General features: G+C 39.6%; 1 protein-coding gene across 1 annotated transcript in view; it reads right to left on the reverse strand.

The window, feature by feature from the left end:
* Positions 1-24,587, reverse strand: part of LOC100493262 (gamma-aminobutyric acid receptor subunit rho-1) — a 72,766-nt gene that overhangs the window by 4,463 nt on the left and 43,716 nt on the right. Inside the window, exons 3-6 of the mRNA XM_031902714.1 lie at positions 22,048-22,121; positions 13,245-13,351; positions 11,067-11,134; positions 2,303-2,460 (exon numbers count right to left, since the gene is read on the reverse strand). Coding sequence (XP_031758574.1) covers positions 2,431-2,460; positions 11,067-11,134; positions 13,245-13,351; positions 22,048-22,121 — 279 coding nt within the window. The 3' untranslated portion in view covers positions 2,303-2,430. The remainder of the gene's footprint in view (positions 1-2,302; positions 2,461-11,066; positions 11,135-13,244; positions 13,352-22,047; positions 22,122-24,587) is intronic.

Raw genomic sequence — 24,587 nt, forward strand, 5'->3', positions numbered from 1 at the left:
TATTAACTCTTCACTGGATTTTTAAACTATTAAATATCTCCTGTTTCAGTTATCTAGGATTAACCATTTCACAAGGGTTTAACTATAAATTAGGACTGCTAATTGTGCAGTCTATTTTCATAGAAAATTCACAAAATGTAAATTTTTCTTGCAATTTGAAGCGAAACTCAATAAATTTGTTCATCACTAATACTGACCAATTATATTGGCAAAGTGTATTAATGTGATCATTTCAAGCTTCTGTGTACTTTTTTTGAAACTTGAGTATTCACCTGTGCTGCTATAGAAAGCAAGCCTTGTAGTCGTGTGAAACTCCTGAATAAGGAATATATATATATATATATATAATATAGCTCACAGTAGCAGTTTGTCATTTTTATCTCTGTGTTTGCATGCTTTCCCAATGTAAAAATGCCTGCAACTTCATGGAAAGAATTTCTATGAAATGCCATTTGGGCTGACAGGTCAATTAGTAATAGAGGGTGTACTACCAAATCGGGAAATTGCTATAAGAAGATAAAATTCACAAAATGATCATTATTCTATGACACAGGGACAGATGATATTATCTGCACTGATAATGATGGTTGTAATCACAAATGCTGTGATATCAATTGCACTTTGCACTAGAAGAGCCAAAATTCTAATTTAATAATCTGAGTTTTGGCTCTTTAAGTTACCAGGAGAAGCTTTTTCCCTCCCCTGGTTGCCTCATGGAAATAGAGTCCCTGCTGGTTGCTGTAAAATATCAACATAGTCACATTGGGTTGAAAAAAGATCAAAGTCCATCCTATATGGACCTCTGTACACTCACATACATAAATCATATATACCAACATCAATACTAACTGTAGATATTAGTATCACAATAGCCTTGGATACTATGCTTGTTCATGAACTCATCCAGGCCCCTATTAAAGGCATTAACAGAATCTGCCATCACAACATCACTAGGAAGGGCATTCCACAACCTCACTGCCCTCACCGGGAAGAACCCCCTACACTGCTTCAAATGGAAACTACGTTCTAATTCTAATTACAGTGTGGTTAGTGGAGTACCGCAGGGGTCAGTCCTTGGTCCTTAGCTTTTTAACTTGTTTATTAATGACCAGGAGGTGGGCATTGAAAGTACTGTTCTATTTTTGCTGATGACACTAAATTGTGCAAAACTACAAGTTCCATGCAGAATGCTGCCGCTTTACAGAGCAATTTGACAAAATTGGAAAACTGGGCAGCAAAATTGAAAAAGAGGTTCAATCTTTGAAAGTGCAAAGTTATGCAATTTGGTAGAAAAAATATAAATGCAAGTTATGGTAGTGATTAAGAAGGATCTGGGGATTTTTGTACATAACAAGTTGTCTAATTCCAGGCAGTGTCATTCTGTGGCTACTAAAGCAAATAAAGTGCTGTCTTGTATAAAAAAAAAAGGGCATTGACGCAAGGAGTCAATAAAAACATACAAATTATATATTGCATATGTACAATTAACCAAAGTTCTAGGTGTTTAGAACTAGGTGTTGTGCCTGTAACATACAGGCACAAATAGGAGAATAATCTAAATACCATCACAAGCACACACCAACTTTGCAAAAGTATGCGTGATGTCACTTCCACAGAGCCCACAACCCCCTCACACACACACACACACACCCAGCTCCATAGCTGGATTTCCTGGCACTAAAGGGACAACCCTGCCACCCTAGGCACAATATTTTGGTTCCTTATTGTAAATAAGCCCCTGAAAGCAACTCAATACTTACAGCTTTCAATCTCTACAGAGCAGGACTGGGTGTCAAGAGGAAAATGGCTAAAATCCATATAGCACATTGCTGTCACCCAAAAAAGTGAGAGATGCTATTGTAAGCTGAAATGTGTTGTATTCCAATTTTACTGGTCATTTTCAGAAAACTTAGTTAATTAGGTTTTACTCATTTCACTGAATATGCATTCATTTGTAAAATCCCACACATTGACATAAATCTACTTAATGTATTTTGTTAAAATACAATAACACCAAAACTTCAACAAATGTAAGATAAATATGTAGGTTCTCCTTACAATCTACTAAATTTGGATGCACCTTAAATTACAAGCTATCTGTTCTGTTCCATGTATTTATAATCAAGACGTCCAATTGTACCTTATTGCTCAAATATAACCTACCCATTATTCTTCTTTTAAGATTTTTTTAAGACTAGTGTGATCTGTAATTCATATAGTGTCATTGAAAACAAACAGGCAAACCAATACCTGAGACTGTACAGCACTTTCCCATCAGGTTGAACCTTCAGCATAATATTACCTGTTGTTGTATCATGAATAAAGGATCTCTTGGAATGAAAAAAGAACATGTCGGTAACCCAAATCTTTTTCACTAGCCGGCCATCAAACATCATTCTCTGATTGTTGGAACTGGGGAAGGAGAAGCGCTCATCTTTCCAGTAGTGTCTTAGTGAAGTCCTGTAAAATACATTAATTCAATGTCCTATATTAAAATATATCTCCTTGTCTCCTTGAATAAAAGTATTCGGCCCCCTTGAACTTTTCCACATTTTGTCACATTACAGCCACAAACATGAATCAATTTTATTGGAATTCCACGTGAAAGACCAATATAAAGTGGTGTACATGTGAGAAGTGGAATGAAAATCATACGATTCCAAACATTTTTTTACAAATAAATAACTGCAAAGTGGGGTGTGCGTAATTATTCAGCCCCCTTTGGTCTGAGTGCAGTCAGTTGCCCATAGACATTGTCTGATGAGTGCTAATGACTAAACAGAGTGCACCTGTGTGTAATCTAATGTCAGTACAAATACAGCTGCTCTGTGACGGCCTCAGAGGTTGTCTAAGAGAATATTGGGATCAACAACACCATGAAGTCCAAAGAACACACCAGACAGGTCAGGGATAAAGTTATTGAGAAATTTAAAGCAGGCTTAGGCTACAAAAGGATTTCCAAAGCCTTGAACATCCCACGGAGCACTGTTCAAGCGATCATTCAGAAATGGAAGGAGTATGGCACAACTGTAAACCTACCAAGACAAGGCCGTCCACCTAAACTCACAGGCCGAACAAGGAGAGCGCTCATCAGAAATGCAGCCAAGAGGCCCATGGTGACTCTGGACGAGCTGCAGAGATCTCCAGCTCAGGTGGGGGAATCTGTCCATAGGACAACTATTAGTCATGCACTGCATAAAGTTGGCCTTTATGGAAGAGTGGCAAGAAGAAAGCCTTTGTTAACAGAAAACCATAAGAAGTCCCGTTTGCAGCTTGCCACAAGCCATGTGGGGGACACAGCAAACATGTGGAAGAAGGTGCTCTGGTCAGATGAGACCAAAATGGAACTTTTTGGCCAAAATGCAAAACGCTATGTGTGGTGGAAAACTAACACTGCACATCACTCTGAACACACCATCCCCACTGTCAGATATGGTGGTGGCAGCATCATGCTCTGGGGGTGCTTCTCTTCAGCGTTGTCCTTCCAGCAGGACAACGACCCTAAACATAAAGCCAGGGAAACAATGGAATGGTTTAAAACAAAACATATCCATGTGTTAGAATGGCCCATTCAAAGTCCAGATCTAAATCCAATCGAGAATCTGTGGCAAGATCTGAAAACTGCTGTTCACAAACGCTGTCCATCTAATCTGACTGAGCTGGAGCTGTTTTGCAAAGAAGAATGGGCAAGGATTTCAGTCTGTAGATGTGCAAAGCTGGTAGAGACATATCCTAAAAGACTGGCAGCTGTAATTGCAGCAAAAGGTGGTTCTACAAAGCATTGACTCAGGGGGCTGAATAATTACGCACACCCCACTTTGCAGTTATTTATTAGTAAAAAATGTTTGGAATCATGTATGATTTTCGTTCCACTTCTCACGTGTACACCACTTTGTATTGGTCTTTCACGTGGAATTCCAATAAAATTGATTCATGTTTGTGGCTGTAATGTGACAAAATGTGGAAAAGTTCAAGGGGGCCGAATACTTTTGCAAGCCACTGTATATATATAATCTTCCAACTGAGCCGCACTCCAGAGTCATAAAACTTAGCTTTTATTAAAGCGTTGTTAAAAGAGTGTGCAGCGAACGTTCAAAGCAGGATAAAAATCATACTTATTAGTCTAGTATGCCACATACACGCAACGTTTCGGGGGCATCCCACACCCTTTCTCAAGCGTACCTCGTGGCTGTCACAGTGATCTGCATACTTGTTACTTCCTTGTATAGCTTGGTAGCGGAAGTGACGTGGTGGGTCACCATGGAGACGGTATACACAAACAGTGTATTCCATATACACGGAAGCCGGGACATAAACCCCGCATGTAATGTATACAACCAGTACATCCTGATCAAAAAGACTGTCAAAGTACCATACAGTGACCCCAAAACTTACATATTAGAGAAACAGAACTTAGCAAACTTAAACAGTTGTCGGGACAAAATATAAAATTCAATTCCTGCCTAATTGTTCAATGTCAACATAAGCGTTCATTACAGTTTACAAAAATAAATGCAGATCAAAATCTCTATTTAGCCCATTTCGAGCCAGAGTATTTAAACGATGAATCCATTCTACCTCAGTTTTCTTGAGAAGTGTTTTATAACCCGATATCTAAGATCATTGGATGTATGTCCCATTTCTAAACAATGTCCGGACACCGGAAGGATCCTATTTCCAGTATTTACTGTAGATCTATGTTGTGAAAACCTGTCTCTAACTTTTTGGGTAGTTTTTCCAATGTAAATCAAATTACATGCACACACTAACATGTACACCACAAAACTGGTATCACATGTATGATGTCCACGTATTTTATATGATCTCCCTGTATGAGGATCAATGAACTGTGGTCCCACCAAAACAAACCGACATTGGGAGCAACCTTTGCATTTATACATACCCTCCCTAGGTGGTCCCAGGAAAGTAAATTTCCATGGTGCAGGGGGGACTTTGGCTCTTACCAATTTGCCACCTATTGTATTGCCCCTACGATAAGACATTATAGGGGTACGTTGAAATACTTCAATTGAGGGATATGACTCCCTTAACAGATGCCAATGTTTCTGCAAAATAGAATGTAGCCGGCCACTCTGCGCATGATATTGAGAAACATGATATTGAGAAACGTCATACGTTGTTCCATTTTCTGTTTACATTGTTGACCAATCTCTCCATATCTATAGACTCTTCTGAAGTATGTGTTTATGGTAACCCCTAGTCCCTCTGTAGCAATGTCTGGATCATTCGCTATCCTACAAACATGCGAGAATTGACTAGTAGGAATAGATTTTTTAACAGATATAGGGTGAAAGCTATTAAATTTTAACAACTGATTATGATCTGTAGGTTTCGTGTAATTACGCGTAAGGAATTTCTGTTCACTCCTGATAACCTCAACATCTAGGAAAACTATTCTGTGAGTATCCGCTGTCATTGTAAATTGAATGTCTTGATGGGCCCTATTTATCTGATCACGGAAGGTGGACAGGGACTCCAGGTCACCACGCCATAGGAGAAACATGTCATCAATGTACCTCCACCACGCAAAACAATGCATAGTGAAAAGCACATTACGATAAACGTGTTCATCCTCAAACCAACTCATAAATGAGTTGGCATAGGCCAGGGTGACCTTTGAGCCCATGGCCGTCCCCCATATCTGTAGATAAAACCTGTCCCGAAATGTATAGAAATTTTTGTACAAAATGAAGGTAAGGATGTTTCATCTTTACCGCCATAATCCCTTCAATGTGAGGTATAGATGTATAAAGGCTGGCGACATCAAATGTCACCAGCCATATTTCACCAACTAGTTCGCCTACATATGCAGGGTTGATGTGCCGGCTTCCGTGTATATGGAATACATTGTTTGTGTATCCCGTCTCCATGGTGACACGCCACGTGACTTCCGCTACCAAGCTATACAAGGAAGTAACAAGTATGCGGATCACTGTTTGTGGCCTTGAGAAAAGTCCCGATGGGGACCGAAACGTTACGTCGGCTGCTCATGTTACTTTAAAAATATGTTTTTCACTTTTCACAAGAAATCCCGGTGTTGCTGGTCTTTTTTACACACACACACACACACACATACATACATATATATATATATATATATATATATATATATATATATATATATATATATATATATATATAATATATATAATATATATATATATAGTAGAGGCATTCAAATGGCGACTGGAGACACACTGAATATTACTGATTTATAAATCCTAAGAGTCTATGTTGACTTAGCTAACCTTAATGATTTCTTCCACATTAAATTCATTTGCACACAGCAAACATTTAGAACTGAGGCTGACATTTCAACCCCAAAAATTTATATTTTTTTTGCTTAATAAAAGAACACAATTCTAAGCAACTTTGCAATTTACATTCATTACATATTTGTAATGTTTTTTTAGTTATTTGTATATATAACTGCTTAAAAGCAGTGTTTGCCTGTCCTTTGCCCTGGTGTCTCTGGAGTATGAAACAACGTAACACAAGGCAGCAGATTTTACAGACCTGACTTACAGTAGGAGCCTGGCACTTGCAACATTGTTTAAAAAATTCCAAAACCAGGAGTTCAGCAAATGATGCTTTCTATACCAATTACATTTACAAATAACTTTTAAATAACGAAAAAATTTTAATAAATTAATATTGAAAAGTTTTATTAGGCAAAAAATTATTTTTTGGGGTTGACGTGTCTTTTAAAAGACCTGGTGAATGCTATACTTCTCTTCTGTGACCAGGTCCAAAAGCAGAGTGTGTGTCTCGTAAGGGCGGCGGCGCGATTTCACGCAAATCGCCGAAAAAGACTCGCGAGGCTTTTTCGGCGATTTCCCGAAATCGCCCCGCCGCGTCTGCCATCCCGCCGGCGACTTACATGTTCGCCGGTGGGATGGCAGGGGGAAGGCAACTCGGGGAGATTAGTCGCCCGCGAGCAGGGAGTTTTGCCGCGGGCGACTAATCTCCCCGTGTACCAGAGCCCTAAGGGGTACCTGGCTTCTGGCGCTGGCATAGTGTTGTGCAAGTATTAGCGCTATTACAATAGCGCTCAGGAGATCGTGCTGACTATCTTTAAGTATTCTTTCTGTCGTCTCTCTGTATGTACCTTGCACATGAGATCATACTTAAAGAGCTTAGGCTCCCAATACTGTTTTGTCTAATTTATGTTGTATGTTTTTACTTTCACATTAAGTTTTTTTTGTTTATTTGTTGGTTGTTGTTGCTTAGCAACCTGTGTTTGGCGCCCTTTTGGGCTTAAATAGCGTTCAAATGTGCACTGCAATATTGTTGTCCCTGATGAAAGTTCCTGTAGGAACTGAAACGTCGGACTAATAAAGAACCTCACTGATTATGATGCCTTTTGATGACTTCGGTGTAAAAATTGCCTGTGAGTGCCGTTCTTCTCTGCTGTTTTATATATATACACAGGTATGGGATCCATTATCCGGAAACCCATTATCCAGAAAGCTCAGAATTACGGAAAGCCCGTTTCCCATAGACTACATTTTAATCAACTAATTCAGAATTTTAAAACTGATTTCCCTTTTCTCTGTAATAATAAAACAGTATCTTGTAATTGATCCCAGCTAAGATATACATAATCCTTATTGGATGCAAAACAATCCTATTGGGTTTAATTAATGGTTTATTGATTTTTTAGTACACTTAAGGTATGGAGATCCAAATTACAGGAAGACCCCTTATCCGGAATACCCTTGGTCCCGAGCATTGAGGCTAAATAATTTCATACCATTGGCAAACAATACACAGCAAAGCACCTAACGTCCTACTCCTACTGTTGCTGGCTGCAGGGGATGTCTCCCCAAACCCCGGGCCCTGCTCCATACCTACTTATTCAGGTTCTTCCTTCTTCCTGCCTTCCGTTCTCTTGTGCCCTTCTTAATGTCCGTTCCTTAACTAACAAAGCTACACTAATCCATGATCTGTTCTGCTCTAAATCATTTCATCTCCTTGACAGACATAGCCACTGAAGCTGCGCTCTCTCATGGCGGTCTGTCTTTCTCCCACACCCCCCGGACCAATGGATGCGGTGGGGGAGTTGGAATTCTCCTCTCCTCCCGTTGCCGGTTCGCATCTATTCCTATTCCCCCGGCTTTTTTGTTTAACTCATTTGAAGTGCATGCCCTTAGGATTTTCCATCCTCTCTCTGTACGGGTGGCTGTCATTTACAGGTCCCAATCAGCCTCCTCCCCTGCTACCTTCCTCTCTGATTTTGAAACCTGGCTCTCATTTTTCCTCTCTACTGACAGCCCTGCAATCATCCTTGGGGACTTCAACTCCCATATTGATGATCCCTCGCAAACCTGGCCCTCACGTTTACTCCTCCTAACCTCCTCCTTTGAACTCCAGCAGTGGACAAACGCTCCGACTCATAAGGATGGCCACTTTCTGGATTTAGTCTTTACCAAAAATCTGTCCCTTTCTGATTTTAACAGTGTCCCCTTCCCCTTCTCTGACCATCACCTGGTTACATTTTCTGTCTCTCACTCTCCTTCCCAACCTGCTCCTTCCCCCACTCTACTAATTCGAAATACACGTGACGTAGACCTCCCGGACTTAGCTCACTCTTTCAGGTCCAGTCTCTCCTCCTTTAATGAGATGTCTGACCCTGGCACCCTGGTTAGCGAGTACAACAGCATACTAGCCTCCACCATTGATTCATTTGCACCCCTTCAGCCTAAGCATACTCGGGTTCAAAACCCACACCCCTGGCTGAATGTGCGCACCAAATTCTTACGCTCCTGTGCAAGGTCTGCGGAATGTATGTGGAGGAAATCCCGTACGCCAGCGGACTTTATCCATTAGAAATTCCTGTTGGCCTGCCTCAACTCTGCCTTGTCAAAGGCTAAACAGGAATACTACAATACCCTTATAAACAATTATAAATCCAACCCACGACGCCTGTTTTCTATATTCATTACCCTTCTGCGTCCCTCACAGACTTCATTACCTCACTTTATGCACTCTCCCCAGGACTTTGCTGATTTCTTCATAAACAAAGTGGAGTCCTTCCGCAATCAAATTCCCCCCTCTATTAATACTAACCAGCTCCTCCTTCCTCAGCCCTCTTCCGCATGTCTTAGCTCTTTTGGTCCCGTAACTATCCCTGAAGTCTCCCGGCTTCTATTGTCGGTTCCCCTCACCACTTGTTCTCTATACCCTATGCCTTCTTCTCTGCTTAAACACTGTGCTCCTGAACTTACTCCAGCTCTCACTCACATCTTCAACTCTTCTCTGACTTCTGGAAATTTCCTCTCTTCCTTTAAACAGGCCTGTGTCAAGCTTATCCTCAAAAAGGCCATGCTGGACCCATCCTGTCTCTCTAACTACCGTCCTGTCTCGCTTCTACCGCTTGCCTCCAAAATCTTACAGCGTATTGTCTTCTCCCGTATTTCTAACTTTCTTAATGCACATAATTTATTGGACCCGCTGCAATCTGGTTGTCGGCCTGCGCATTCTACTGAGACAGCGTTGTGCAGAGTTACGAATGATCTTCAGGTTGCCAAAGCCAAAGGTCACTTTTCCATACTAATCCTCCTAGATCTATCGGCTGAGTTTGATACGGTCGACCACTCCCTCCTGATGCAAATTCTGCATTCGATTGGTCTCCGTAATCAGGCTGCATCCTGGATTTCTTCTTACCTCTCTAACCGTTCATTCACTGTCTCCTATGCTAACAAAACCTCATCTCCAGTTCCTCTTAATGTGGGGATCTTATCTGTTCATTTGGATTTAAATATCATCTGTATGCTGATGATATCCAAATTTACTTTTCGACCCCTTCGTTAACAGTCGAAACCGAGACTCAAATCTCTAACTGCCTCCTGGCTATCTCCAATTGGATGAACCAACGCCACCTCAAACTGAACCTAACAAAAACTGAACTAATGATCTTTCCGCCTAAGCCTGGTCCTAAACCCCCCCCCCCCCCCCCCCATATCCCAGTCGATTCGGTGCGTTGTTTGGGAGTGATCTTTGACTCCTGTCTCTCCTTCTCTGACCACATTAACACCACTGTCAAAACCTGTCACTTTTTTCTGCGCAATATTGCCAAAATCCATCCCTTTCTTTCTACTGCAACAGCTAAGCTGCTCATGCATGCTCTCATCCTATCCTGACTTGTCTACTGTAATCTGCTACTAACCGGTCTCCCTAACTCCCATCTTCCCCCCCTACAGTCTATATTAAATACTGCTGCCAGAATTCTCCTCCTCAGTTCAGTTCAGGCCCTTCCCCTACTAAAGTTTATTATGGCTTCCTATTAAACAAAGAATATTTTACAAACTCCTTCTCTTAACTTCGAAGCCCTCCGTTCCTCTGCTCCTCACTACATCTCTTCCCTTGTGTCTCCATACGTTCCTGGCCGACTCCTTCATTCCTCCGGGAGCAATCGTTTGGTTGCACCTCCCACTACAACTGCTGTTTCCCGCCTTAAACCGTTCTACCTCACTGCCCCTTACATTTGAAATGCCCCCCCTGATTTCCTCCGCTGAGAATCCTCCCTCGGTTGTTTTAAAACCAAACTTAAAGACTACCTTTTGGAGCACTTGCACCGCACCTGACCAGGGAACTAGCACTTGTAATGTCACCCACTGTGACCTACATCACTAATATTTGTCTATTTGTGTCTGTAAGTTACCCTCCCATATAGATTGTAAGCTCTACGGGGCAGGGACCTCCATCCTCTTGTGTCTTTGACTCTTATCTTATTGCAATTGTATATTTTTTTTATTGGGGCTTATTGTAATACTTTGTATTTATCTATTATCTTAATACCCCCTGTTCATATTAATGTATTCTACTGTACAGCGCTGCGTACATAAGTAGCACTTTATAAATAAAGATATACATACATACTATTAGAAGGGATGTATATCATCTAAACTCCATTATCATGGACAAAGGCAGAAGGCCAGAATGCTCAACCTCCTTTACTATTTGTTATCAGGAGCCCACCAAAGCATGGATATGTTTAAAAAATACAATTAGGATACCTAAAGACAACTGAACAGATTACTTACCATATTAACCTCTGAAAAACTGTCTAAACTTTCCACTTGTACTTCAACGCCCACTGGTATTGCAGGACCTATAATATACAAACATATATATTTTTTTTAATACTTAAAATATTACTGTGAGTAAACAATGGCAGAACTACTGTATGTTTAATACAGTTGATTAATACTGTATATACTCACACAAAAATACATAAAAACTCACCCCCATTCAAATTATTACCATGGAATTTTTAGAAGGGTATTTATCAATGGGTGAAAGCTAGAACTCACCACTTGATAAATTCCATAGAAATGAATAGAATGTGGGGTGAGGTTTTATTTCTTAAACTGTAAATGCAAATTTTGCTAAATCAGCCCCTTAATAAGATGGTTGTTTACCAAAAATCGATTTTGTTTATCCTCAACTCTTAAATGTGAATATTCCCACAAGTATTTTCTGAAACCTCCAATAGGCCAAATGATCAGATCATACTAATTAAACCCAGCCTGTTGGTGGCCAAATCGGTTTAAGATATGCTTGTTTGCATAATGAGTGGATCTTGAAATTTAGGCCCAGCTCTACACCAAAACACACAGTTTTTTACTTCAGTTCAAAAAAGAAATATGGGATAAGTAGCTGAATAGTCAGGAGAAAACAGTGTTAAACTGAGTAATTATGGAGTTTTTCTCATTCTAGTAGCCTGTAAAGTTGTGATGTTTAGAAAATAGAGGAGAATTAAACCCTAACTATGTAGATTTATAGCAGACTAGCACAGAAGCAGGGAGCCTGAATAGAAAGCAGTGGAGGTGGGTTGACAAGAGGCTGAGAAAGGGTAGGGTTTAGTTCTTCTTTAAAGGAGAATGCAAGTCAAAATTTAAATTTGATAATCTGATAAAACTGTCTTGTGTTTCATGTGGCTGAAAAAAACCAATGTATTTCCCCAAAACACATGGCCCTAATATCTGCACACCCTACAACACGTTGCTTATTGCAAGGTTGCCTAATTGTTAATGGCCAACAAGCCTAGTGGTGACTTAAGCAATGTACACTATTGTCTAGTTGCCCTATTTTCCTACGGGGCTGAGTGAGGGCTTTTTCAAAATTATTTTTAACTTTAGCCAGCAGTAATAGTTGCAGAAACCTGTTACCTTGATTGGAAATTAGTTGTGATATGTTTAAAATACAGGAGGCCTGGGTGTTGATTAGCTGATCTAGAGACACAATTTTGCTTTCTGTGCAAATACAAAGTTGTAAAAAGGTCTGGAGTGTAAAAAAGCAAGGCTCTTTGACCATATGGCCTGTAGTATTGTTTTGTTCTCCATTATTTGATATACATTGCTGTGGAATATGTTGGCAATTTATCAGTAATATGTCTGTATAGCAGCTCATGTGGATTCCTCTACAGTGAGGCCTATTTGTCATCAGGCCAGTTGACCACTAAAAAGGGAGCATCTACAACATAAGTGATAGAAATTATATTAGAAGAGATAAGAAAGGATAATGACAAGAAATAAAATGAAATGCCACGTTAAAGAGGATCTAATGTAAAAATCAATTATGTTCTAGGGGTGAAAAGAAGAACTTAATCCCACCTGCATAAAAATAACTGTTTGTCTCAAAGCCCTTTCTGATTGGAAAGCTGCATCACACAGCTCCCTCACCTTAAATTATAGTGATTAGCAGAGTTACCAATACCTGCCTTTATAAGGAATAATTTAAAATGTCTGCACATGGCTTCATGAACCTCTGTGCAGCACTTCCTACATTTGTTTTATATGTGCACTTGTGATAGGCGACTGTCGGAGATGCAGCACCATTGCTGCATATAGTAGAGGGGGTACAAGGGTACAGACTCCTTGGTCGCTGGCTCCAGTCACAAACATTCTTGCTGCTACCACTTTGCACCAATGTTTGCAAGCCTTTTATATTGAAACTGAAAAGATGCTTAAATAGGGCCAGTTTATAAAATGAAAAAAACAAGTAGTCCACTATAGCAAAAAGTAAAGGTTTTATTTCAGTTACCCTATCTGTGAGCAAAAAACACAACAGAAGATTGGCGATGCATTTCATTTTATCTCCAATCAAATTGAATTTGATTTTGACATTTATATTGCTAATGTCCTTATGGCTATGTAGACATTAAAAAATAGTGAAAAACAGCCTCATAAGCATTGACTCAATATCATAATCATACATACCCCCAAATCCAGGTCTCGTGGTGAAGTCGTGATCATCTATTCTGAGAAGCTGCTCTGACTTTGTGAGTGGAGACTTTGTGATGTTGGGACTTCTCTTAAATACAGGGCTAGAAAACATAAAGAGCTTTGAAGGATATCTGCTACTTCTATTAGTTTTACTTCATTCTTTTTGCAGAAATTGAAATTAAATGTATTTTTATTGCATATATGCAGTATAGCAATAACTGAATAAATTATTAAATGCAATTGATAAAAGTAAGTAGAAATTGAAAGTGGAGCTTTTTAGGCTTTTTGGAAATAGCATTTGGAAACTAGAAAGGGAACTTTATGTTGGGTTGAAAAACATGAAGTCACTGAATGAAATCTGATCTGTTTTCTCCACTTTTTCTAACCTTGGACCACAGTGCAAAGTTTGGGAACCCTGGTTTTAATGTCTGAATGGCAGCAATTTAAATTTCCCCACTGAAAGTCAACAAGTGACATTGATTGGCGGTTGGTGGCTCTGCTCCCTTTTTCTAACCTGGAACTGCAGTTACCCAGTGACTAACTCTGCAAAGTTTAGGGAGCCTAGGATTAATAGTTAAAGAATAGCAGCAGTTTAACTATAAATCAATGAAATTTAATGGGTGGAAATGGATTGACTGTTGGTGGCTCCGCCCACTTGTTCTAACCCTGAATATGTAGTCAGCCAGTGACTGACTGTGCAAAATTCGGGAACCCTGACATAAATAGTATGAGAAAGGCAGCATTTTAAATTTAAACCAAAAAAATTCAATAGGTAAAGTCTGATTGGCTGTTGTGGCTCCGCCCACTTTTAAAACCTAAACATGCAGTCCCCTAGTGACCAACTGTGAAAAGTTTGGGGACCCTGGTGTTATTACTGTGAGAATGGCAGCAGGCTGAATTTCTCCATTGAAAATCAGTAGTTAAAATCTGATTGGCTGTTGGTGAACTGCAGTTACCTGGTGACTAGCTCTGCAAAGTTCGGGGGGCCTTAGTATTAATATTTAAAGAATGGCAGCAGTTTAAATTTAAACATATGAAGTCTACAGGTGAAATTTGATTGGCTGTTGTTGGCCCGCCCACTTTTCTAAACTTGGAACATAGTCACCAAGTGACAAACTGTGCAAAGTTTGGGAACCCTGACATTAAACATGTGAGAATGGCAGCAGTTAGAATTTCCCCACTGAAAACAATGAAAGAAAAGTGATTGGCTTTTAGCGGCCCCGCCCACTTTTTCTAACCTTGAGTCATTGAGTCGGATTGGCTGTTGGTGGCTCCGCCCACTTTTTCTAACCTTGAACCGCAGTTACCTGGTGCCTAACTCTGCAAAGTTTGGGGACCCCGGCATTATTACTGTGAGAATGGCAGCAGGTTGGATTTCCGCCTAGTCAATAGGTAAAATCTGATTGGCTGTTCACATCTCCGCCCCCTTTGGGCATCCAACAGCCATCATATTTTCATTCAGGCTGACACCATGACTATGTGATTCAAGTTTGGGGGGTGTGGCCTCAAAGCTGTAAGATTGGCAGCAGTTTCAATTTCCCCATAAAAGTCAATGGGTGAAATGTGATCAGCTGTTGCTGGCCCCTCCCACTTTGGGGCTACCAACAAATGTCACTGTTTCATTTGGGGTGACCCCATGATTATGTTATTCAAGTTTGGGGGGTGTAGCTTCAAAGCTGTAAGAGTGGCAGCAGTTTGAATATCTTCCTTGTCAAAATCAATGGGAAAATGGGGGTGTTCTGAGCGGCGCCACAAAAAGACGGGGGGCCGGATCGCTTAGAAAAGCACAAGCAACCTGCTCCACTATAGGGCGAAGAAGTGTGGGGAGTTTGGGTGTTGTACCCCTAAAACTGTAGGAGGAGTACAAAAATGAGGGGCGCTAAGAATAAGAAGCAGAAGAAGAAGCAGCGGAAGAATAAGCTGAAGTTGAAGAACAGTATGTTGGGTTTTTCAACCCAACATAATAAAGCTGTGGAAGACCAGCTTGTATGTTGCTCACTTGAGAAAGACTTGGGCAGTGGGCAGAAACATGGCAGACAAGCCTTATTCTGGATATATTTAAAGGATCTGCAACAACATAAAGCAGTGGTTGATTGATTAAAAGCTCCCCTTGAGGTCTGACATTTCTTCCCACTTAGCTCATTATAAGGTTATGGGTATATGAAAACATTGCTGTATCAACACTAATTCCAAGAATATTATAGCGTATAGCTTTCCCATGTCTCACCCTAATGTACCTTCATGCTGGGATTTCTAGGAGTATCTAGGGTTGAAATCAGTCATTCTCTCCAAATCTTACCATAACTGGCCTTCGGCCAGGGCCCCAACCATTGCTCTGGGTCCCTCTACGGTGGCCAATGCCACAGTTTAGGAACCATTGCTTAAAGAAAAAAGTGCTTATTGAATTGAGATAACACTAATTTCTATCCAACAAGTGGAGAACACATTTTTCAAGCCAAGGAACAATTTATTTATTGATGTGGAGAGGCGCAAAAAAAAAAAAACAGTTCCAGTATTACAATAAAGAAGTTCTAAGGTCCCCATACACTATAAGATCCGCTCGCTTGGCGATGTCGTCAAGCGAGCGGATCTTCACCGATATCCCCACCTACGGGTGGGCGATATCGGGTAGCAAGTGGCTTTAAAAAAAAATAATCCGATCGTTTGGCCCTCGGATTACATTTGCGGCCATGGGGCAGTCGGTTCGGGGACCGCATCAACGAGCCGATGCGGTCCCCGATCCGACTGGATTTTCTAACCTGGCCGATCGATATCTGGCCAATTTCAGGCCAGATATCGGTCGGCCAGGCCGCTCGTTTCTGCCCATACACGGGCCGATTAGCTGCCGAATCGGTCCAAGGGACCGATATCGGCAGCTTCTATCGGCCCGTGTATGGGGGCCTTAAGAGTTAAAACTCCTGCATCCCCCCTGAGGGAGAAATGCTATTGCATAGATATATATCAGCACTGCATACAAGACAAAGGAAAGCACACAGAGGAACATGAAGCTTTGTGACAGGTTGCTAAGCTAAGCAATAGATAACAAAATGTCGAAAATAAAAGCCTGCTGGCACAATTCCAAGAATAAATGGAGATCACCCTGGGTATGTGATGCCACAAGCATATAAACTGCTTATCTTCTGCTCTATTTTTACTAACTAGACTATCAACAGATTTACAAATATGACACATAGAAATAATATCAAATATTTCTTGCTACTGGTTTGGCAGGATTTAGGATGTGATTTCCAGGTCACCAAATGCACATGGCCAGTTAGAGCATGGAGGCCTGAAATTTCCAAATGAAGAAATAATTATAGCACTGAACTAAAACAAACTCATGTTCCAGCTATTATGGCACAACAATTCATATCATTCTAGCACAGCCATAATAAGAAAATATTATTTTTATATCATGTACACATTTATTCATAAGGATATAAAAAGGTCGGATTGTATTCTAATAGATTTCATACTTAAATTGATAAATAATTGCTCTTTAAATTAAATTAATTGTCTATTTTTTTAAAGTCATAAAAATTCATACTCCCATAGGTCAGTTCCTTAGAGATAGGAGAAACTGTACTATGAAGGATAGCTTTGACAGCCAGGCAGTACAATTAAATGAGAAAAAAGCTTAACCAAAGAAGCAGAAATATTGTACAGGTATGGGGTCTGTATCTGGAAACCTGCTATCCAGAAAGCCCCAAATTAAGGGAAGGACATCTTCCATAGACCTCATTTTAATTAAATCATGTACATTTTTAAAAATCATTCCCCTTTCTCTGTAATAATAAAAAAAGTACCTTGTACTTGATCACAAATAAGATATAATTAATTCTTGCTGGAGGCAATCAGGTTTAATTCATATTTAAATTATTTCTTAGAAGACTTAAGGTATAGAAACTCAATAACAGCTCAGGACAATAACAACCATTAAGCAGGAAAGATCTGTGCCTCCAAAGATGCCCCAGTAGCTCCCCATCTTCTTTTCTGCTGCACGTGCACTATGCCGAGCTTAGGGACTGACTCAAAATATACTGTATATACAGAATATAAATGTCACAATACAAGGCTGATTAGAATATAATTCAGATTCTCCATACAAAGCAGCTCAGAAACTACTATACTGTAGGCAAAACTTAGTTTTCTTCTTGATAATTTGTGATGTCACTGACACCAAACCTCCCAACTGTCCCGATTTTTGTGGGGCAGTCCCCGATTCCTTCTGAAAAGTCCCTCATTTCCCTTTGATCTCTTGCACTAAACCTGCACTGAACGCTAAAAACGATACAATGTTTCTCAGACTTAATTTAAAAAGTAGCTTTTGGCAGAGGGCATAGAAAAGTATAGCCATATTCACTTTTAGGGTTTAGTTCTCCTTTATAAGGGATCTAAAAAGAAGGAAGAGATTGTTCCTATTAGTGTCAAATAGTTCTCAATCCCCTTTGGTGTTGGGATTCACAAGTGGTGATACTAATAACATATATAAAACTTGGGGATGAATTAACTAGATCCCAAATTGACTTTGTTTATTGGATCTAAACATAAGACTGTGTATAAGAGAACTTGGAATTTAAAGAGATAATTGCTTCTATTTAATTTAACAATGTGCTTATTTCATAGAAAAAGTTAGGTATATCTTGTCAACCTAAAAATCACTTATCTTATAGTCAATTTGGGATCATTGACTGCTATTTTTGGATTATGGCCTTAGTATCGTCAGTCCATTTAAGGGGATTGGCGATATATAGAACTGAGAATTTGAAGCTCTCAACTTGCTCAGCTTTGATACCTCAAGTTTTTAAGGGTTTGTTTCCTGAAATCTATGATCAACTCTTTTGTTTTTGTTATGTTGAGAACCAGGTCATGTTTTCTGGTGTACTTGATCAGGTTGCACACTAGCTGTCTGTATTGTGTTTCATCGTCATTCTGGTTGAGGCTGAGCACTGTCATGTCATCTGCAAACTTGAAGACTTTGCAATTCTCCACAGGAGATGAGCAGATTTGAAGAACTTTTGTATAGACTCCATCTGGACCTGTAGCTTTACGAGGAGTGGCCAGTTTGAAAGATTTAAGAACGTCTAGCTTGGAAACCTGTAGCATAGGGTCAGATTTTGTGATTTCATGATCTGTAGTCAGGTTTGTTGTTTTATGAAAACCATAGTGGAGTTTTTTTTACCTGTGTCTAGGGATGTAGGAATTGTATGTGTATGGTGGTATTTCAAGATCTCTGGTTTGGTTCATACACAGCATCAATTTATGTGTGAACCCAGTTTTAATACTGAAGAAAACTAACCATGCAATTTTAAGGGGGCAGCAAACTATCACATATGCAATGGTTAAGGAAATTGTGTAGAAAGAGTGTTTAGATTATGACACTGAAAGCTAGTAGGGATGTCACTTTTTAGGGGTGATAGGGAGGAGACCCAAAATGATTTTAAAGAAAGACCCAGAAGACTTTAGGTTTCATTTATAGCTGCAATGTTGACCTCCTGTATTTGTAACCTTTAACGGAGGACTAAAACCTAAAAATGAATATGGCTATAGATGCCATAGATGCTATAGATATTTTATAAAACAAACGTATTACACCAGCACCACCAGCATTTCTATATTACTAATGGTCCAGTCCTTAAAAGCTGTTACAGGAGCTTCCCATTTTGGTTTCTGTTTGACCATGTGAGTGTTACAGATGCTTCTATGTGCTCTGAGCAGCTGATGAGAAGCTAAGCTTAGGGGTCATCACAAATTGTCAAGCAGAAAATGAGGTTTGCCTTTACTATAAGCTGATGCTATAGTGATGATTATTAACTTCTGATATTTTTATTTAATAGCTACAGTATATTGTGAGTCAGTCCCCAAGCTCAGTCACTGAGCGTTACACAGAGCATGTGCAGAAAAAAGATAGGGAGTTACTGGGAGCATTTGTGAGAAACAGGTTTTCACTGCTAAAGAGCTGTGGTTGCCTGGGGTTGTTACAGAAGCCCAAAACATATTGTACAGGTATAGTACCCGTTATCCAGAATGCTTGGGACCAAAGGCATTCCAGATAAAGGGTCGTTCCGTAATTTGGATCTCCATACCTTAAAGGACAATGAAAGGTTAATATATATTAAAAGTAAGTCTAAAGGCATTCTTTTTAAGTACTTACTGCATATCTAAATTCCCAGATCCCTGCTTGTGTCTCGGAGATTTGGTGCTGGCAGCCTACAGCAGTGTGAAGATTACAGTGACATCACTGAAATCTCTCTTCCCTTCCTGTAGGCAGCCTTCCTATTCTATGAGCATGTGTGTAACTTGATCCTGTCTCCTGTTCTGAGCTACACATGCCCACCAGCCAATCAGAAGCGGATCTGCCGGGGGGGGGGGGGAATGAAACACACGTGCAGTATGAAGCAAGGAGGGAAAGGAAGGGAGAATACCTTTTTAGAGATGGCTGCCTGTTCTAGAAAATGTGAAGTAAGTGTGACTGAGTAAATATTTGATTAGGTGAGCCAAAAGTGTGGCGTTTTTACTAAACAATAGGAGGACTATTGGGCAGTATGCTATTTAAATTTTGACTTGCATTCTCCTCTAAGTCTACTAAAGAATCAATAAAACATTAATTAAACCCAATAGCATTGTTTTGCATCCAATAAGGATTATTTATATCTTAGTTGGGATCAATAACAAGGTACTCTTTTATTACTACAGAGAAAAAAGAAATCAGTTTTAAATTTCTGAATTATTTGATTAAAATCAAGTCTATGGGAGACGGTTATTCCGTAATTAGAACTTTCTGGATAATGGGTTTCCAGATAAGGGATCCCATACCTGTACTACATTTCTGCCATACTTTTTTAGTTAGGCTTTAGTCCTCCTTCAACAGACACAGCAAATACAAACAGATAAGTTCTCCTGGTTGTTGGTACTGAACTCAGGATGTATAATGGACAAACCAGTCAGAACACGGGAAGAAGGCAATGCATAATGGTCATCTACTTCACAAGAACCAAACTTGCAGTAACTACAATTCTTCTGCTTTCTGTTTAAAACAATATATATATATATATACTGTATATATATATATATATCAATCCAAATGGTGTCCGCACTCCAAGGCTCAATATTCCACGGGGTGCTAGGCAAAATTATGTATGTATAGAAAATAATCAGCTGTGGCCAGCGCACCCTTCAATGTTTTATCAAAAAAATTTTTATTGTAGATATATTGTTAAAACCAACGTTTCGGTCATCATTAGGACCTTTCTCAAGGATAAAAATCTTTTATCCTTGCAAATATGGTGCATTGGTATGGCATTTTCACACTTGCCTCATTCCTATATCCATAGTAAATGGATATTAGTTGGGACTGACAGGCCATCATATACTGTATGTACCAATAATTATATGTTTTTTTCATTTCATACTGTACTATTGATACATGTATGGCCATTTTACCCTATTCCCACTGATCTGTGCCTGAACACAGTACAGAGTACAGACGCTGTTTAACATGCTAGCATATATATATATAGGTATATGAGTATGGGATGCATTATCCAAAAACCTGTTATCTAGAAAGTTCAAAAATACAAGAAGGCCACCTCCCACACACTTTACAAATAATCCTAATTTTTTTTTTTTTAATTTGAGAGTTTTTATTGATTTTCACATGAAAGAAAACAGTACAATCAACATATTATAATCCTAAATTTTATTACACATTTCCTTTTTCTCTGTAATAATGAAACTGTACCCTGTACTTGATCCCAACTAAGATATAATTAATATAATAATTAACAATCTTAGTAAGGTATGGAGATCCAAATTATGGAAATACCCTTTATTCAAAAAAAAACCCAAATCCTGGACATTCTGGATAACAGGTCCTATCCCTGTATCAATAATCTCCTACCCAAGAATTGCTATGTGACACCTGTTACAGCCCCACTAGGAGGCCTATTAATTATGCTGTGTAGAATGAAATTCTACAAAAAAATGGTGTAAAAAGCTGTGTAAAATAAATGGCAAATTTATCAAGGTATGTTGTCAGAATGCCAGATTTGATGCTATTTTACGCTGTCTCAGACCTTGAGTAAGTAAGTTCTGTGGGAAGTTGCTCGAAGAAGAAATGTGTTTCCATGCAAAGAAGCCTCGGAGCTGAATTTTGTCACTGTTTTTGACACCAAAAATAAGTCTGACCCTAAATGGATCAAGTATGGTGCTAGTATCCAGTGCAGAAAAGGAACAAAATAGACCAAAACAACTGAAACAGGATCTCACACTGCACTGCAGAAGGGTTTTAACATCTGGAATATATCTATCTAGAATATAATATATGCTAAATGTAAATATCCATATATAAATATTGATATATCACTAAAGTAATTAGTAATATAGTTCACTCGGAATTTTTCAATACTCAGATAATAATGTTAAGAACACAGGAAATATTAAGAGTACAGTACTAGAAGAATAAATAAGGTATATTTGCAATTAGAATCTAGCAAAGCAAAAAAAAAAAATCAGTATGTCAAACCCCCTAAATAATATAATGATTTCTACCATAGCTGCACATTATTTATTCCTTCACAAATCTAGGGTGAAATAAATGATGGTGGACACACTCCCTTAAGATGCAGCCCAACTCTCTCCTACTAAGGCTTCATTCCCACCCAAAACACTGTGCCACTAGTGCTGCAGAACAGACTTGCTTCACTATAGTAAGCTTCTGCATTTAAATCCCTACATCTGCTTGCAGCTACATTGCATTTTGTGGTGTACATAATATATGCCCCTTTGCAAGACTCACCTGCCCTGTTTGTACAGCTCAGGTACGCCTTTCACACGCTGCTGGGTTCTGCTCTCAGTTGACATCGTCCATCCCTAAAGAAGTAGAAAGATGCAGGTCTGAACGTTACTGTTAGTCAGCATGATACCTAGCAGCCTACGGCCCAAAATTAGTCCATGGGAGAAGCCCTAAAACTGAGATCTATCTGGGCCTTCATACATTGTTGGGTAATCTCATTATTAGAAGGATGTTTACCAGTTCAGAGACAAAATGCCAGTCAGTATTTAATCTGGATGCTGGGAAAGCAATTTCCACTAAACCTATAAATCCCTCTACGTCAGATGGCTGGGATTTTCATGCTGAGTAGAATTTGTGTCTCTTTGTGAACTGCTTTTATGTTGTTCCTTGGGGCAGTGCTGTGCAAACAAATAGAATCTGTGAGTCAGGAACAGGGTTGCGAGCAGAAGTCCAGTGCTTGCCCTTAGAATCGTCTCCTTTATGATTAATTAGTGTCTGAAGCCTCCTAAACACCAGGTCCTACAAAGCAAACCACAGATTTCCAGGTGGAGGCAAAGGTTGGATGATGGATTCATAAATTAAAAAAAAACGATCATGTAAATCCAGTTTCAGATGAATATTTGCTAAACTCTGCTTAGATTTCTGCATAAATTAGTTTAATTTATATCTAATTCATTGTCTGGTTCCAATGCTTTTTGACACAAAGAGGGACCTGCCAAGGATCCCCTTCTTTTATTTTTGGCAGTGGGAGCTTTAAAGCATCCCCCTTTCCAGTTTACACTAGTGATTGAACTTTCTTACAGTCTAATTAATCAGCCCTTTAGCCATACTGTTGTTTATCTCAGATACTACCAGTTTAATTTGCTGCAATAACATTTTTTGAAAGCATATTAACCCAAGATATGCCAGTATAATTACTACAGGAAACTGATAATCAACATATTAATCACAAATATACCAGTGAACACTCAAGACAAGCCAGTAAGGTCACTGAAAAATGGCCAATGAGCAATTTTATTAACATGCCAGTAAAATGAATGCAGAAATGGATAGAATGAAAGCATTCTTTAATCTACACTTGCACAAGCAGAAAACCAACATCAAAGTTCTTCTTTCCTGCTGCTCCCATTCTGCTTGTCTCTCTCTGCCTGGTTCCTATAAAAAATTCAACATAGCTGTGCGTTTCACAGTGGGCAACATGGGACCTTTAAACAGCGACCTGGGAAAGCAGGCTGTGAGGTGTGAGGTATGCAAACTTTCGGGGGGGGGGGGGCGTGTGCCCACCTTGCCCCATTTCCTAATCTCAGGCATGTGCATGAAAAGCAGTCAGTTCAGAAGTCCTTAGCAGTGATACCTGTGGTGGTGGAAGACAAGCTCAAGTGTAATATATTCTAAGATTTCGAACAAAGGCATAATAGTACATTCTCTCTGGGGCGATATTGGTTACGAATAAGACACAAATTCCCATAAACAATCATATAATAATCAGACATGGACAGAACACTTATATTTCTACTTGCTGTCTCTGTCAGAGCAATTTTACTTTCCCTGCAAAAATGTTCAACCTCAATTCTGAGAAGATTTGCAGTGAAATCAATGAAACAACGGACAATAGACCCTGGTCTGGCTGTCTTAACACAACAGACAAAAGACCCTGGGTCTTCAATACACCACAAACCCTGTGTCCCACCCAGAACCTGTTTTGATCTTTTTGCCACTATCTGAGTGGGGGAGTTTGCTCTAGATTATTTTTATGGCCTACATGGTTGAGGGCCGATAATGGAAGCCAGTTTTGATCACTCCCCTTTTTAAACTACACCCACTTCAAACCACACCCACGTTTTCACAAGAGCTTTTAAGACCATACCCAGTGTATAATTACACACCTTAGGGACCATATAATGACTATTTCCAAATGCTAACAAACTTCCAGAACAAACCCCTGCCAGGTTCACCTCCCACAAGCAGCATAGGGCAGGCAGAGTATCGCACACACAGGCAGCATAAGGCAGGCATAGTATGGCACACACAGACAGGTTAGGGCAGGCAGAATCTTACACAAATGTAAGCGGTTACAGCAGATAGGTGGGGGCTACACAGAGGCTAAGCCTCCCCAAACCTGCTTGGCACATTAAAAAAAACAAAACAAAAAAAAACCTCACACCGTCTCTGCACTGTCCTAAAAACCTTCTGTTCCTGTGTCTGCTGTGCTCTGATTGGATCTTGCTTCTTGAGGATTCTCCAATCAGAGCACAGCTTTCTTGACAGACAGAAAAACTGACCAATCAAAGCACAGATGCAGACAGGGCTCGGGAGATATTACAAACTGAAGGCAGTGCAGAAATGAAGATTGAAAATAAGAATCTGCAGACTGTAACTTAACCTAAGAACCAACTCTCAACTTTTACTGCGGATTAAATCTTACTCCCACAGGTACTATACACAGGCACTATACACAGGTACTATACAAAGACACTATACAGAGGCGCTACACACAGGTACTATACAGTTCTAAAGGCTGAATCACTAGCTCAAATTAAATT

The sequence above is a fragment of the Xenopus tropicalis genome, chromosome 5 (genome assembly GCF_000004195.4).
Source record: "Xenopus tropicalis strain Nigerian chromosome 5, UCB_Xtro_10.0, whole genome shotgun sequence".
Lineage (NCBI taxonomy): Eukaryota > Metazoa > Chordata > Amphibia > Anura > Pipidae > Xenopus > Xenopus tropicalis.